The 17450-nt window shown below is 42.8% G+C and overlaps 1 protein-coding gene across 1 annotated transcript in view; it reads right to left on the bottom strand.

The window, feature by feature from the left end:
• The window catches only part of PPIP5K2 (diphosphoinositol pentakisphosphate kinase 2), a 3486936-nt gene that overhangs the window by 2995422 nt on the left and 474064 nt on the right, over positions 1 to 17450 (bottom strand). The window contains 1 exon segment of the mRNA XM_044063880.1: positions 15552 to 15561. Coding sequence (XP_043919815.1) covers positions 15552 to 15561 — 10 coding nt within the window.

Below are 17450 nucleotides of genomic sequence, written 5' to 3'. Positions count from 1 at the left end.
GACTTCTTCACTGATCGATTTAGCTTGCTGAGATCCAAAATGGGCCTCAAGTCCCCGGTCTTTTTTGGCACCAAAAAGAATCTTGAGTAAGTTCCGAATCCGGTCTGGCCTGCGGGGACAGGTTGGATGACTCCTTTTTGAAGCAGGAGATTTCGTTGGCTGCAAGATCCCGTTGACTGGGTGGCGGTCTGGGATTTTTTGGGATGGAGGGGGGGGTTAAGAAAAAGGGATGGTGTAACCTCCGGCAATGATTCGGAGCACCCATCGGTCCTGAGTGATACTCTCCCAGGCCTTTAGGTGCTTCGAAAAACGACCCCCGACTGGCTCCGGAGCTGCATAGTCGGGCAATCCTTCAGGGAAGCTGGAAGGTTGAGGAGCCACGAAAGGACTCGCGGTCTCCAGTGTTGCGGGGGCCTCCGCCGCCTCTGGGACGGCGTCTTCCTGAAAAATTTCCCCCTCCTCTGCCTCTAGAAGAGGGATCACCCTGCTGTGAAGGGTAAGACTTTTGAGATTTACGGAACCACATTTTCCCCCCTCTTCTAGCCTTGGGATAAGGCCTGAAGGGAGTGGAAAACCGTGCCCCTACGGCAGTTAAAGTCTTACCCTCTTGTTCACAGCGAGTCAAGGTGTCCTTTACCTTGGGTCCAAACAGAGAGGACCCATCAAAGGGAGCGTCGGCAAAGGAAGACTTGAAGGCTTCCGCAAAATGACACAGGCGAAGCCAGGCTTGTCTCCGTAGAGCAACACCTGTTCCCGCCGCTCTGCTCGCCCCCTCGGCTGCATATGAAATGAGCCTCATGGACGAGTTCGACAACGATGATAGGGTAGCCAGCTGAGAGCTAACCATCTGGGCCAACTGCTCAGGTAAGTTACCGGAGAGGGTATCTGAAAGTTCCTTGAACAGATCCCTCTGAAGTCTGGTGAAGTGCGTCAGATAATTCAGAGACCTTAAAGTAAAGGTTGCTGAAGTAAGGGTGCGCTTCCCGTACCGATCCATGCTCCTGGACTCTTTATTAGGAGGATGGACGGACGTTGAAGCCTCTGCCACATCTTGTTGGGTAGCAAATGCCACCACCAAGGCATCTACAGCCACACCTTTGGAGAGAAAATCCTTTTTGGTGGGTGCTGAAAGAAATTTATTGGGGCGAGCTGGCACCGGTTCCACAGAACCTGGGTGTTCCCACGCCCTTCGAGAGATCAAATCCAGAAGCTCATCGAAGGGCGGAGACACCCAGGAGGCGGAGGGCTGAGCCCCGAAGGCCTTGAGGAATACCGACTCCTCAGCGGAAGGGGGTTTGGACTGCCAGTCGCCTCATTGCTTCAGGATTTCCAAAATGTCCGCAAAGGAGACATCATCCGAGGACGACTTGGGGGACCCCTCCGCATCATCGAGGTCAGTGTCCGAGGTGAGAGACTCGTCAGGGGAGTCGACGTGCTTCCTCTTGCACTGTCTCTTCCTGGGAGGTTCCTCCGAAGACACTTCGGAGGGACCTTCAGGAAGGAGGGAACCCCCGATGGGGGTGGCCTCAGGCCCCAGGGCTCCGCTGTCTTGAGACAGGGGGACTACAAAGGAACCAGTCTCTGTGCCAAGGGAAGGTGACGGTGAGACGGTGGAGGTGGCCAAAGAAGATTTGGCCAAAGCACTCCTCATGGCCCTGAAGGCGGGACCCCCAGAGTCCTGGGAAGGTCCGACCCCCGAGGCCACAACAGTAGACGGCACTCCCGCAGCCGACGCACCAAGAGGGAGGCTCGGAACCGAAAACATCTGTCCCGAAGCGTCACCCCGGGGGCCGACAGAGGAGGTCCGTGTACCGAACTCCGACCTGAAGGGCGGGGTTGGAGTAAGGGTCAGAACCGACCCGAAAACCTCCACCGACTCCACCAGCACCGACTCCAACGGTGCCGAGGCTGTTGGAGGAGGAACCAAGACAACAGGGTGGGCAATCGGCTCCGGAGCCGACTGGGCTGGAGCCGAAACCAACTTTTGGAAGACCGGAGACTGAAACAGCCTTTGAAGTACCCTGTCTATGTCCGAATCCGACATTCTCGAAGACCGAGAAGAGATCGAACGGGTTCGAGTCGACTTCTCCACCGGTTCCGAAGGACTGGGGGACCGGCTCCGAATAGTCTCGATCAATATCGGTGCCGAGGGAGATTCCACAACCATTGCAATTTCCCTCGGAGCCAAAGAGGACTTCAGCGCCGAAGGGGAAGAGTCTGAGCGGGCAACTCTCATCGGCTCCGAAGACAGTGGAGCCGATGAAGGTGACCCGCCTCTCGAAGCTCTAGCCTTCGGCTCCGAAGACAGAGGAGTCGAGGCTGGAGGCATCGAGGCAGACTGTTCCGCCCTCGGCTCCGAAGTCCGTGGAGCCGATGGAGAAGCCTGCCGAGATTTTTTAGCAGTCGGTTCCGACGGGCTGGTCGGAGCCGATGATTTCTTCTTCTTTGAAGGTGAAGAGGAAGATGATAAAGCCTCCTCAAAGGAAGGAGTGATAAGCCCTTTTAAAATCAATTTGCTTTTCCTCTCTTGGAGGATTCGGGAGGAAAAAGCGTGACAAACGCTACATGACTCCTGAAGATGCTTAGGGCCTAAACAATAAACGCATAAAGAGTGATCGTCCATGATGGACATTTTGTAACTGCATTTAGAGCATTTTTTAAACCCTGAAGGTCTGTGCTCTTTCGACATATTGACACTACAAAAAACTTTCAAGTACACTAACAATAACGATAAGAAACTGTGGACAAAGCCCCTCTAACTCAAATGGGAACACTGAAGAAAGACTCACACTAAAGCTTCAACAAAGCGCGAGGGCAAGGCCCCTCTAACTTAAACGGGATCCTTTCCCTCAACTAAGACAATTTACCACAAATACACAATCTCACAGTCACACCACAACGAACAGCTGTTAAAACAGCTTTTGGGTAGGTTAGCAAAAAATTTCTGACAGGAACTTTTTAAAGAAACAAGTACTTAGCTCAGCCAAGTCCGAGACCACGTCTTTGCTGTAGAAGCGGCAAATGAGATCTGGGGAAGCAGTGGTGGTGCATCCTGGGATGTGGGATAGCTCAGCAGAGACTTCGTTCTATAGTAGAGTGTGCCGAGTCGGAGCCGAGAATCGGCTCCGAACGCATCAGTACAGAATGTAGGCGAGATAGGATCACATTACATCTGAGACTTCTTCACTGTACAAGACAAACTGGAAGGAACAAACTATATTAAATTTTATGAAAGCACAAATAAGGAACTGTTCTAGTTCCATGGTAGGATTTCTTATCTGAAAGGGCACACAGCATGCATGCTTTGTGAAAGTAGCCAAGACTTGTACTAGTAAAGATGCAATCGTACCAACAGAAAGAGATGAACCTGACAAAATGAAGGGAAACTTATTAAAAATTGGAGACAGCAAAATGGCTCAGAAAAAATTATTATTTACTGCACACTAGGCAGAAGAGAAGCAAATTTATCAAAGCAATCAGGGAAATGCCTTCAGACCAATTTTTTTCTGGATCCTGGAGGATCAAATACATTTTTTGATACAGAACAGGCTAAGGAGTGAATAAAAATGTTTATCCAATAAAAAGTGGGTCACAGCAAGCAGAAGGGTACTCTGCTACTCATTCTTCTGATAATAAAGCTCAGAGACTTTACCAGTGAAACCTTTTCCAGTGTTCCAAAGGAAATTGCTTGAGAGACTGAGAAAAGGTACATGAGTTGACTAGAGGAACTAGGACTACCTTGGACTTGAATCAGAGATGGGTACTGGGAGATAGGGATGATCAGGAAGAAGACCAGCAACACTGAAATTCGGTGGATGAGAAAGACTGAAATATTGACTTTGTTAAACTTGTGAGTAGACAGTAAAGCATATACAGTAGAGTTGATTATCCGAATGTTGATTATCTGAAAAGTCAATTATCCAAATGCAGCCTTCCAAAGTTTTCAGGTAGGAAAAATCGAAGTCTGAATATGTAAACATTGCACACATTCGCTTGTGTGTGTTTTTTGACCTTGTAGCCCGCTTGTGTGTGAAAAATATTCTTTACTATCTAGTGGAATTGCAGAATGGTTGTAAAGTGTATTCCCTGAGTGCAGAAAAAACAAGATTTTAGAAGTTTTTTATCCGGTTCAATGTATGTTTGATTATCCAGTTTGATTATCTGAACTACCCTAGGTACCTATTAGTTCGGTTAAACGACTCTCTACTGTACACCACTTTATGTAATTTATCTCAAAAAAAGACACTAAAGGGGAAAATAAAGGCACTGTAAGTAAAACAATTTTTGATATTAGCAACTGTACAAAATATTTAAAGGTATAAAGTGCATGTTACATTGTAAATCAGTTTTGTATAATGTGCAGTCACGGATACTTTAAATGTGGGGGGATATTTTCAGTTACTGCTGTATATGTTAAAAATATTATAGTAAACAATTACTTTTTCTTCATTGTAAGAAATATAAGTTTTACACTATAAAAAGATAGGAAAGGCTGTACACGAGCAAGTTTAGGTTAATATAATGCTGTGGTATTAAGTTGCTTGGTGGGGTGTACTGATAAGTAGAATTAAGATAACTGGCACTGTTTTTTCAAGTGTGGATGTCTTGACTAATATCCTAGGGCTTATGCTATAAATAAGATTTTTTCGTAAGCAAATGGGCTTGAAAAGGAAAACAAAATGATTTAAGTCATAAAAAAATGCTAAGTTTCTTGCATTTGCAAAGACATTAACTTTTTTTTTTCCATTAGCAAAGGAACTCAGTTGGAGACAAGTCTGCAGTTGAAAGTAGCTGGCCAAGGAGAATATACACATTCTTTTCAGAGAGAAACTTACAAAGATTCCTTTAACCATCTGCAAAGTTGTTAGCATTTATTTTTTCTAATTGCTGATTACATTTATATGGAGACTAGCTGTCTGCGGGTGCAAGTATATAATCTTGAGAGTTCTGAAGATTCTTTGTTGAGAGAAGTAAAAAATTTAACTGTAGGCAGTTTAGTGAAACCTAAAGGTTGAAATTATGGGAATCGAATAAGTTATAAGTAGTCTTCCCAGGGCCTTAATACTTTAATGCATTTAATAGAACAGTGGACACATTTTGTCTAAAAGGTAGCCACTGCATTTTTTCATAAGGGTAAGTTAATGTTTTCTGAAAGTATACAAACTATTTTCACAGCTGGGAGGGGAATAAAGATAAGAGATTGCAAAAAAAAAAAAAAAAAAAAAAGAAGAAGAGATGGCAAACAGTGTGAGAACACAGGCCATATCATGAGCTTTAACACGGGTAACCTTAATTTTAGATAAAGTTATGCCTGTTGGTGTAACTGTCAATCTGGGGAATTGTTCTTATCTGGAAGGTTTAACTTCATCTGTTGACATGTACACAGTTTTGCGTGTTTGTTCTAACTTAATAGGAGACAGGGTGTTCTGAAAATGTGTATTTTTTGTCTGAGGATTTTTATTAAAGCAAGAAGTGTGACATAGGTTCAAATGGAGATGAGCTGAAACGACTGTATAAAATAGGAGGGAGGTTGGCATAATGGTTAAGGTGTTTACCATACAGACACAAGGTACAGTGTTTGATTCTCACATGGGATAATTGGCTAGGCTTAAAATGGCCCACAAGGGTAGTTAGCTGAGTACAAACCTATGAAGCTATATGAATCACCCTGCCAAACATTAGTGTGTGCATATAAGACAAAAGCTGGAAATACACATTCAAACAAGTGCCATGTATAACAGGTACGAACTTAACAGATTTTTATAATACTGGCTATTTTGTCCACATTATCTTGAAATGTAAAGGGCATTACAGGTACAGATAGAAAGGAAATAGTACTGTGTTGAATTACATTAAGAAATACAGAGTATAAATAGCAATGCTGTAGGAGATACATTTGGAAAGAAATGGGCATGTGTATTTGACAAAAAGAATTTCAAGATGGATATTCAGCAGAATATCAGGGACAAAAACAGGGTAATAAGGGGGTCCAATAGTGACAGAAAAAGGGAAAAAGACAATGTGGGGCATTTCAGACAGCTTCAACTTTTTTTTTCAAGGTATAAAAGCAAAGGCTATAGCTGCAAATTAGTTCAACAATACTCATGTTTATGGGGACATAACATGAGGTTTTTAGGAGTATGTATTAAAAATGCTTCTGTTATGGCAGTTAAGGATATGTAAGACGAGATTAAACAAAAGTTAATACAAAATACTGAGGAACTGGAAGATTTTGTAAGATGCAAGAAGTTAATATTTTATTCCCTCTTGTTTTATATAGAGGTCAGGCATATTTTTATCAATCAGAGAAGAAGTTGTGAACAATAACCAATTAAGAGTAGAAGGAATTTGTCTGTGAGGAAATTAGAGCAAGAGTTAATTGGGATAAGCTGATCCTCCCGATGAAACAATGTGGTTTAATATTACCTGATTTAAAGGGATATTCTAGAGCTACACAGTCAAGACTCGTATACATAACACAAGTAGAAAGGTTATAATTCACAGTGGAAAGGGATGATGATGAAGTGGGAGGGGTGGTTCAAGATATAAGGAGAGAATGGGGTTTTAGATGTAGATCCTAAAGAACAACAACCCATACAAGTTTCAAAAAAAATTTAAGAACTAAGCCAGAATGATAATGGAGAAAGAAGATTTTCCAAACATGGATGACCTCAAGTAGGGCTAGAAGGAGATGGAACTTACTGGAGAAAACTGTCAAAGGAACAAAGGTATTAGGAGCAAATAACTCGAGACTGATGGGATGGATGTGAAATCAGAAATTCACCCTGGGTCTGGCACCAATACCTTTGATATCCTAATAAACACCCATGATACACAGGGACACAGTTAGGTTGGATTGCAAGGCTGGGCTTATAAAAGCCCTGGTGGTAGTTAGCCTACTATATAACTAGGAACTAGCAACCTATGAGAGCAAAAGATAGCAGAGTAGAATGAGGCCAAGAAAAAGTCTGGACTGACGGTTAGAGACTGTCTTCTTCACCAGGAATTGATATCAAAGTACAGGTAAGAAGAAAGGACTAAGGGAGTCTTAAGTGAAAGATCTGCTCCAGTAGAATTTTTAGTTAAATCTAGATCAGAATCTGCTGTTAAAAAGGGATAATTAGCAAGGCATATAAAATTTTGCATAACTATTAGAATCAGTCTGAGGAAGTTAGAAAAGATTGTGAAGACAAAACTAGAAAAGCGATTTACAATGGAAGAGTCAGAGAGCATATGTATGGATACCAAGCATGCAACAAAGTCCAGAAGGCTTCGGACTTTTGATTGGAAGTATCTGCATTCCCCAAGCGACGTCAAAAAAAACTTTACTCAAGTACATAGCAAATGATGGAGGTGTGATGGGGACAAAAGCTAACTTATAACATTTTGGGGGAGTCTAATGAGTTGCCAGATTTCAAAAATTACCTACAGAGTACTCTGACAGAAATATTGGGGGAGCAAATGGCTTTAACTAAGGAAATGATTCTTTACAGCTGGGGTACAAGATCTGAATTGCCTAGACATAATGTCTTATTAAGCTGCAAAAAAAATACTAGAAAAGGGAAATCAAACTATAAACCAACTACATTTGAAGTACTAACTACTGCAAAAGAGAAAATAACCAAGAGAGATCTTTAGAAAACGGAAGGAATACATTACATAGAAATAAATGGAATTTGTGAGAAAAGTACATGCAGGATAAATATTCAGGAGGAGGAGTGAGTTTAAGGGAAGGCAGGAATTGAGAACTTTATGTAATGATGGACTGAAAGACAGTTATAAAGAAAGAAAACATGTAATGAATATAAATGGAAAAAAATGTTAACATGGTAGGTTTTCTTTTCTCTTAATGTTTGTGTGCCTAAATCTTAAGTGATAATTTAATAAATGTGTTTTAAAAACATTTCATGCTCAGTTTCTCCAATTCCATTTCCAAACAGTTATCAGTACATTACAGCATATTCATCTGAATGGCATCACCTTCACTGGCACAGAAGGATCAAGTCCAGTAAGCCAGATCCAAAACAGTGTACAAAGGATCAGAGGAGCTGGAAAGATGATTCGCAAATGTGAACTGGATGGCTGGCTCACCCACCTGGGGGAGGGGGGGGCATTGTAGATCCCACTGCATTACAAACTGCAGGGTGAGGCTCAGTGATCAACCACAGTGGATGCAGCAATACAGGAACACCATGAAGTTGCCATGGGTCAACCTTTATGTGTATGCATGTATAAACCAGACTAGTTTTTGGGCACTTAATTAATGTAACACCTGGAACTGGAAATTACATTTGCGGAAGTCCTACTTACCTTAAAAAGCAGATGTCTGAATTTCCCACTTTCTCAGTGATACATGGGTTCTGTGACTGCACAAACCCAAAATAACAGCCTTCCAGAACTCAGAATCCCCTCCTCCTGACTCTGTGTAGGATTGGCCACCCCATCCCATCAAGGGAAGTCTACTCCTGTCATAGAAAGTCAGTTATTCAGACTTTTAGTGCTCAGTAGAATGAACAAAGAAGGACCAGAAGCAAGAAATGCCTCAAGTAAACCAAAACCAATTCATAGCCATGAAACACCAATACAAATAGCCAAAACCAACCAACACAAAAAGTTTGGATATCATTGAACTATATAAAAATAAGGGAGATGGTGGGTGCTGCCATTGAGGCAAGGTGAAATCTGAACATCCACTGTTATTGGCAACTAGGACTTGTGCAACTATAATGTGTTCTTCATTCCCACTGCCTCAGTGGCATAGGGGTAGATTCCCAAAGCTTACCCTTACCTGGGAGGAGGAAGGATAAGGATCCAGAAGCCCCTGGGGAATGATCCTTGCAAAGCCTGCTCTAGAACTTGAAAAATAATCCAGTTTGTAGTGCTTTATAAAGGTATGAACAGATGACCAGGATGCTGCCTCTAAAAAACTTTGAGTCCACTCCTTTCCAATATGCCACCAAAGAGGATAAGGAAGTGGTGTGGAATGTGCCTTATATCCTTACCTGGAATAGACTTACCACGGTGGGATTAACAAAAAATAGAGGAAACTAATAAGCAGTTTGCTTATAGACAGTTTGACTCTTTGTAGCCCCAGAAGCGGAAATAAACTGTTGTTCAGCTTTCCTGAAGGGCTTAATTCTGTCACGCTAGTATGTGAGCTGCCGGTTCACATCCAACTTATGCAGAACCTTCTCTCCCTTGTTTATAGTTTCCAGAAAGAAAACTGCGAGATTGATGGTTTTGTTCACCGTAAATTCCAAAAACTTTTCACAAGAAAGATGGATTAATGCATAAAATAACCTTGTCCTTGTGGAAAATCAGATAAGGTTGTTCCCTCCATGAGAGCTTGCAGCTCAGAGACTGGTCTTGCAGATATCAAAGCAATAGGCAAAACAGTTTTCCAAGTGACGAACTACAAATCAGCTTAAAAGGTGCATTCAAAAGGAGATGAGCTTAGTTTCCAGGAACAAAGATGAGATCTTAAGGAGGAGGAATTTGCTTTTAACGGGGGTCTCAATTGCGACACATATGATCCATGGGCAGCCACCTTGACAGATGCATAAGATAAGCAATTGTTGAGTGGCTCACAAAGCTTGTAAAAAATCATACCGGGTCCTCTGATATTGGTTAGGCACCACCTAGAAAACCTCCTCCATGTGCAAACAAGATTTCCTAGTTGCAGGTTTTCTTGTCTGTAATACCTGCTGTGTCTCCTCGTGGAACAAGTCACTAAAGGGTATCAAGACAGAATCACCTAGGCTCTCAGTAGCAATTGTTCTAAGTTGAGGTGCGCCAGTTGCCCCTGACCCTGAGTGAGCAGATTCTGAATGCAAGGAAGCTTGAGGCAATTACCCTTGGCTAATTCCAGTAAAAGGAAGAGCCAACTTTGCCTGGGCCAAAAGGGGGTGACCATAGCTATCTGTGTAATTCTTTCTGAATCGTTAGAAGTACCATGGGTATCAGTGAAAAAGGTGGAAATGCATACATGAACATTCCCATCGAAGAGAAAGAGATTGCTTCTGTCCTCCAAGCATGGTTGCAAGGAGATCTTGAACAGAATTTTTCCAACTGTCTATTTTGAAAGGCGGCAAACAGAACTATTTGAAGTACTCCCCACATCTATACCAAATCCAGGAGGACTTCAGTCCTGAGTTTCCACTTCTGAGGATCTGTTTAGGATCTATTTAGTCTGCCTGCCACTAGGTTTTCCTCTGAAGGGGTGTATGAGGCCCAAATTGTCAGAGAATGCTGCAATTTAGTTACTAGGCCATTATTACCAACTGACAAAGACGGTATGACTTTCTATTCCCTTGTTTGTTCAAGTACTACATGACTGTGGTATTGTCCATGACCAATAAAAAGGGGACTTGGAGACCATAAGTGGTGAAAAACATTTAAGGTGTGAATTACTGCTAACATTTATTCGATGTTTACTGTGCTTTGTAATGTCTGAAGGACCCTATTCTCCTTGCCCTAGAACTCCCCTGGACACTGTTCCCAATGTAAAATCTGGCAAGTCCTTCTGGACTGACTGAACTGAGGTCTGGACAGAGGATTGACACACATCTGATCCCCCCCCCCCCATAAGTGAAACTCCCATTTTGCAAAATCCAGCTCTGGTGCACGGAACTTCAAGGGAAGCATGTACTGATCCAACAAATTTTTCAGTTCCATTTGATCTTTACCATATGGAGTCTGGCCAGTGGTATCAGGAGGATCACTGATACCATGAGGCTTACAATTTTGGGAAACTCTTGAGGAGGCAGCTGCTTGAAAATGAACATCCCTGAAAATGGCCTGAAGAGTCAAGGCTTTGTCCTCTGGTAAAAAGGCCATACTTTTTTGTATGTCCATCATACAACCCAGTAAGACAATTCTTTTTTTGAGGGTTTGAGACAGGACTCTGGACATTCAGTTTGAAGTTGGGAGCAACTGCAATGTGATAAGCATCTTTCAGATGTAAATCCACCATGAAATACTTGTCCTGTAAAAGGGGTAGTACCATCTGCAGGTTGAGCATTCTGAATTCGAGTACCTTTAGAAAGGTACTTAGCTATGACCAATTTGACACCTCCACAGTAGCTCCTTTTTGGGTATCAAAAAGATTCTAGTGTAGAAACCACTTCTATAACCCCTGCCTGCAACTTGTGTAGCAGTACCAGACAGAACAAATGTGTCTGGTCTGGCAAATACAAGGAATTTCCCTGTAAGGATTCTGTCCATTGCTAAGAGTATCCTCACCAAATTATTCTCAGCACCCACTTATCTGGGTTTATTTGGATTGAGTGAAAGTATGGGGGGAAGGCAAAAGAGGAGGACAGGCAGGAGGAAGGTAAGGAATTGCCATGAGTCTTGGTATAGTCATTATTTAACAGGGAAATTATCTTTTTTTGGGAAAGGACCCTCTTATTTGGTTTGGTAGCATTGTCCTCCTACCTTTTCCTCTTTGTACCCAATTTAAACGCAAACTAGACCAGTGGATAGGGAACAGGAAATTTACATAGCATCTAGCACCCATGTCCCATATGGACAGATGTAACTTACAAATGTCTGGCCCTCAATGTCCTATTCGGATACAGGATGTCATTATTCTTTCAGGAAAATTTGGCTAAGGTAAGTCCCCTGGGTAGTTAACCTAGTAACAATATTATGAATCTATGACTCTTGTTAGACTGTGATTTTTGTTTGTACTGCCCTTTGAAGTTGGATGCCTTGTTAGGGGAGAATTTGGAAATATGAAACATTCTAGATACACCATGCATCAATTTATCTGTATTATAACATTTTTTGAGAACCTGGGTAGCAGCAGGACCAAACACAAATTCAGAACTTAAAGAAGCATTCAAAATATCATTTTTTTTAAATGCCCAAAAAAATTTCTGGTTAGGTAATGAAGCATACCTTCTCAATACAACAGAAGCAAGCAGATGAATTTCCAGAAATAGTGTACGCACCTTCCAAGACAATCCTCACAGAATGTTTTGCAACCCGGGTCACATTTGAAAATCTCATTCATGTGACACTTCTGCTCAGCAGGCAAAGATACAACAAAGTCATATAAACTTTCATATTTCTACATGAACCCCTGTTAATTTAAAATTTTAAAGACTGAATCACTAAACCGAGCCAACTACTTTCCCAGAAATTCTAACCACTCCCTATTTTTATCTGGCAGTGTAGGGTTAGGAGAAACCAAGGCTCTCTTGTTAGAGTTGGCAGCTAGATAAACCTCAGCTGGGCAAAAAGAGCTCCAAGATCAGCGTACATTTTTTATTTCCTCAAAGCTTTTTAAGGAACTGGTTCACTAGCCAAAGTGGGGTTTACATGCAGTTGTATAGATATCTTTCAAGATCAATAACAGAGGGACAGCAACCAAAACATTTGCAATCTCATCCTCAGTATCATCATAAACTCTGCAAATCTCTATTAATTCCAGATTTTCAGTCAAATACATCTCCAAACCTAGCTAGCATCTCTGGAATGGTGAACAACTACTTAGGTTTTTGAACCTCTTCAACTTCCAAAGAATCAGACCGAATGGACTCGCAGTGTGCAATACTGTCTGCATCAGAGTCCTCATCAAAATCTGTGACACTAGACTGATCTCTAGAGGTAGTAGCTCCACAGTCATTCTGAATAGGAGCATAGTCTCAGAGGTTAGCTGACTGTAAAATACTCAACTAAGGAAACCACATCAGCCCTATACATGGTAATGGCGTGATTGTGTGTCATGTGATAACTCTTTCTTCTTAATATGAACTACACCAGAGGACAAAATATGTGGGGACAGAATTATGTCTGGCAAGGGGGCTCCTAACCAGGACCTCTCCTGCATCTAAAGGGTTTGGTTCTCCTGTACCTGAAAAGAGCACTGGAACAGCCCCACAGGAAATGTCGGAACCCTGCAACATAGAGGGCTGTGACCACACACCAGAGGGTGATGGGGGGGGGGGGAGTTAAGTGGTCTGCAGGCTAGCTTAAGGCAACAACAGATTCACAAGTTTTTTCTTATGTGCAACTGGATTGCTGGAGGAGCAGCTTTATCAGGATGCATCAAGTCAATGGGAAAAAGCACCAGCCAGAATAACACAATGACATTATTGAGGGCAGCAATAATAGGAGTTATGTACTTACCATAAGTTGGTGTATGTGTTGTCCATTCTCATTCTTCCTCACTGATGGGTTATGGATCCAATCCTCGGATCCAAATCGGCCACATTTTTCAGAATTCAGATCCTAATCTTGAGCTCCTTCCTTTTCCCACAATGCAACACACTACCTCCAACTCCTCAGATCGAGTTTGCTTCCTATCTACTGATTTAAAGAGACAGGACAGATAAAGAATTATGCTGAAACCTTGAAACTCAAAGTTCCAGAAATGTCCAATATCATTCTAGAAAAAAATAAGGCTAGGGAAGACTTGAGGGAAGGTGAGGAAGAATGAGAATGGACAACACATATACCAAGTTATGGTAAGTACAGAACTCCTAATAGGATGTCCTTCTCATTCTTCCTCATGGATTGATAGAGTCCCCAGTTACATAATTCTGGAGACCCTCAAGGAAGGATATGCTAGACCACAGTCAACCCAAAGGAAGGTCCATTTCTGGGAACAATGTCCAGTTTGTAAGGCGTCACAAGAGCATGAGCATACAAACAAATTACTGTATGACAGACATCCAACGAAAAACCATGGTAAGAGGGTTGATAAGGTAGACATAGAATTGATAGAAAGGCTCTAGGATGATAAAGCAATTCTAGAACACTTTGTAAACGAATCAGTGAAATACAGTCAGTAGGCTAATTCACCAGGATTATATATGGGACTGCTTAACCCAATCGGTTAGAAGGAAGGGGAAATAAACAGCTGGTCAGATGTTCTGTACTGTTGGACCATACAAAAAACAAACAAATGTTAATTCGGAAAAGGTGATAAATACTGACTAAGGACTATGAAAGGAAGTTGTCATGGAGAAGGCAGATGAAATGGCCACTGATCTGGTAGAGTGGGCTTTGGAAGAATGAGGCAATTGCAAACCTTTTAATGAATAATAGAAATACCATCTATAATCCATATAGGTAGTGTGACTGGACCCTGCTTGACCTAAGCGAATGGGAGAAGGGAGATAAACAGTTGATCTGATACACTGAACTTTTTTTTTTTTGGAAAGCAGACTGATAGTTCCATTGATTTTGTGGCTCCTTTAGGCATAAGGTAAAATTAGTTCAGTCTATTAATAGTAGAGAAAAAAATCACCTTCTCCTTAAGAGGACTAGCCAGAAAAAGGTGGGGGGAATAGTAGCTGAGAGAGAAACAAAGTTCAAGAAGGAAACCCAAATAGGTAATTAATTTATTATTAGACATTTGTCTGCCCAGATAGGCCAACTTGGTGAACAGAACCAGTATTCATTGGAGGCCTGGGGAGAAAATTCCAGAAGTATGAAATGTAACATTCATAGGTTCATAGGTTCATAGGTTCATACTAGGCTATCTGCCCGAGGGCATTTACAAGCCTAGCCCATAGTTTTGTGGCTTACGCCACCCCTTTAGTATGGGGAACTATACCCATTATTTTGCTGTGCCTCTGTTGAGCAGTGACACTGAGGTAATCCCTGGGGTATATCTGCGATCTCCCATCCATTGGTCAAGATTTCTCTTGAACAAGGCCAGCGAGGTGCTCTGCCTCACATATACCGGGATTTTATTCCACAGCATAGGGAGTCTTTGGGTGATGAATCTATCCCTCCAGCACGTCCTATTAATAGCCGTGTCGAGGTTTAAGTCTCCGCCCTTGTGGCTCTGACGGATCTAGATTTTTGAGGTGAAGCATATTCATCAAATCTGGGTTTGACATGGCCTTGTATGTTAGGCAAAGGTCACCTCTGAGCAGCGGTGGCGACTGAATAGAGCTGGAGTTCTTTCAGTCGGGCAGCATAGGACAGATGTTTGAGACCCTTTATCCTTTTGGTGAGGAACTTTTGTGGCCTCTCCAGCTGTTGCAAGTGTCGGGTCAGATACATTCAGAATGGGGCATTGTACTCAATCATTGGTCTGATGAGTGATGAGTATAGGGAGACTATGACCTCCCTTGATCTAGATGAGAATCCCTTCATGATAAGGTGGGCAATGTAGAAGGTCTTCCTAACTACTTTAGCTACATGGGTGTCGAATGACAGACTACTATCAACCTGGGTCCCCAGGTCCCTGATAACTTCTTCTGTACTCAGTGGATTGCCACCTATTTGGTAGCTAGGGGTAACCTTGTTTTTCCCGAAGGGTATGACTATGCATTTTTGGCATTTAACTTTAGGCCATGGCTCTGGCACCAGTTATCCGTTTCTGTGAGACCCTTCTGAAGGATATCTGTGTCAGATGTGTTTTCTACTATGGCCCAGTTTGCAGTCATCTGCAAACTTTGTCAGCCATAACCCTCCTGTGTTTGCTTGTACTTGGAAAAGTAGATGCCAAACAAGAGTGGGCCCAGGACTGAGCCCTGTGGTACACCACTCGTGACAGGCTTTGAGTCTGACATGGCGCCAGCAACTCTGACCCTGTGGGTTCTGTCACTCAGCCAGTTTGCAACCCATCTTGTGATGTATGGGTTAACATTTAAGCTGATGAGTTTTCAATGATACCTGAGTGGGGTATTGTATCAAAGGCCTTCGCCAGATCGAGGTAGGCTGTATGGACTGCCTTTCCCTCATCAATGGCTTTGGTGACTGTTTGAAAAAGTCAACCAAGTTTAGAAGGCATGATCTGCCTTTGACAAAGCCAAACTGGGATGGATCCAAAGTCTGCAAATTCCCTATGTCTTTATTTATGAGGTCCATTATGATCCTCTCCATGGCTTTGCAGATAAGGCTTGTCAAGCTAATGGGCGGTAATTTCCAGGGTCGGTGGAGGCACCGCCTTTGTGAAGTGGGACCACAGTTGCAGTGCGCCACTCCTGGGTATGTATCCAGAGGTAAGACTATGATTAAACAGCTGTCCTAGCTGTGGGTTTAATTCCTCGTTGAGTTCGTGGAGCACACAGCCAGGGACACCATCAGGTCCCATGGATGCTGTGTTTTTTGCTTTGGAGAGAGCAGTTCTCACTTGGGCGTTGGAGATGTTTGGGGGCTGCAATCGTTTGGTATAGATATCTCTCCTTTTGGGGGGGGAGAAGTTTGCACTGAACCTGTCCGCCAGTATGTTGGCAATGTCTGTAGGATCAGTAATCTTCACATCATTTTGAACTAGTTCTGAGCATATCTGGGAGTTTCCTCCCAGGTTTCTAACATAGCTAAAGAAGGCCTTATGATTGTCTTTTGAGTCTTTAGCTATTTTTCTCTCAAAATTTGCTTTGGATGATTTTATGAGAGCTCTTAGTTTTTTACTTATAGTGATCAAGGGTGTCTTACCTTTTAAGGATTTTGCTCTATCTTGTAGTAGCTTCCTCCTTTTGTTGTAGAGTTTGTTTATGGCTGGGGTCCACCAGAGTGGACGCTTGCCTTTGGTACAAAGAGTCTTTGTTTTGCTTGGGATTGCCTTATCCATGCAGTCCTGCAGGTGCTGGTAGAAGGCATTTGTAAGTGATTCAGCGGCTTGAGTACTGTTTTCCGTCGGCTCGGGGGCCTTAAAGGAGACCACACTAGTCTTTAGAAGTGTGAAGTCGGCTTTCCAGAAGTTCTTTACTGTGGTCTTTTTTATTTCAGGTGGGGGTGGGATGAGGACCTCCAGCGAGATTAGTTTGTGATCTGATCTCACCAGTGAGGGGTATACTTCCGGTGTTGAACATTGTGCTCCCATGTTCGTGATGATGAGATCAAGTATGTTTTCTCCTCTTGTGGGGATGGTGACTATTTGTTCCATGGCATTTGAGTTTATAAATTCCAGGAACTTTTGGGCTAGGGTGTTTGGGCTTGAGTAGTGTTCCCAGTCTATATTAGGGTAATTGAAGTCACCTAGTATGATGGTGTTTGGTGATACATTTATCCCCTCTAGTGTTTTCAGGAAGGCCATGTGAGGTTCCTGAGTTTGTGAGGGTGGCCTGTAACATGCTACAATTTGCAGAGCAGTCTTGCCTATGGTTAATTGCACCTGGATGGTCTCCGATGCATCGTGCGTTGCCACCAGTCTTGAGGTGTGGGTGTCTTTGATGAATATGGATACCCCTCCTTTCTTGGTATTGTCCGGATTTTGGGGCGGAGCATGATAAGAGGTAAAACCTGATAGTGCTGGGGTGCTCTCAGGAGCCTTGAACCAGGTTTCTGTCACTGCACAGACATCGATGTTCTCCATACTGAGAAGGGCCTCGAGTGCGTGCATTTTGAGATTTAGACTTCTGGCATTGAGCAGCATTACCCTTAGTTTTTTCCTTTTTGTGTTCTAGGGTGGTAGGTTTAGAATTTGAGCCTTGCCTAAAAAGGCACTATGGGGTGGCAAGAGCCTTTGCCAATATCCGGAATCC

The sequence above is a fragment of the Protopterus annectens genome, chromosome 2.part2, assembly GCF_019279795.1.
Source record: "Protopterus annectens isolate FY-2018-M chromosome 2.part2, PAN1.0, whole genome shotgun sequence".
NCBI classification, from domain to species: domain Eukaryota; kingdom Metazoa; phylum Chordata; order Ceratodontiformes; family Protopteridae; genus Protopterus; species Protopterus annectens.
The sequence above is the reverse complement of the archived record's forward strand: the minus strand, read 5'-3'. Positions and strand labels throughout refer to the sequence as shown.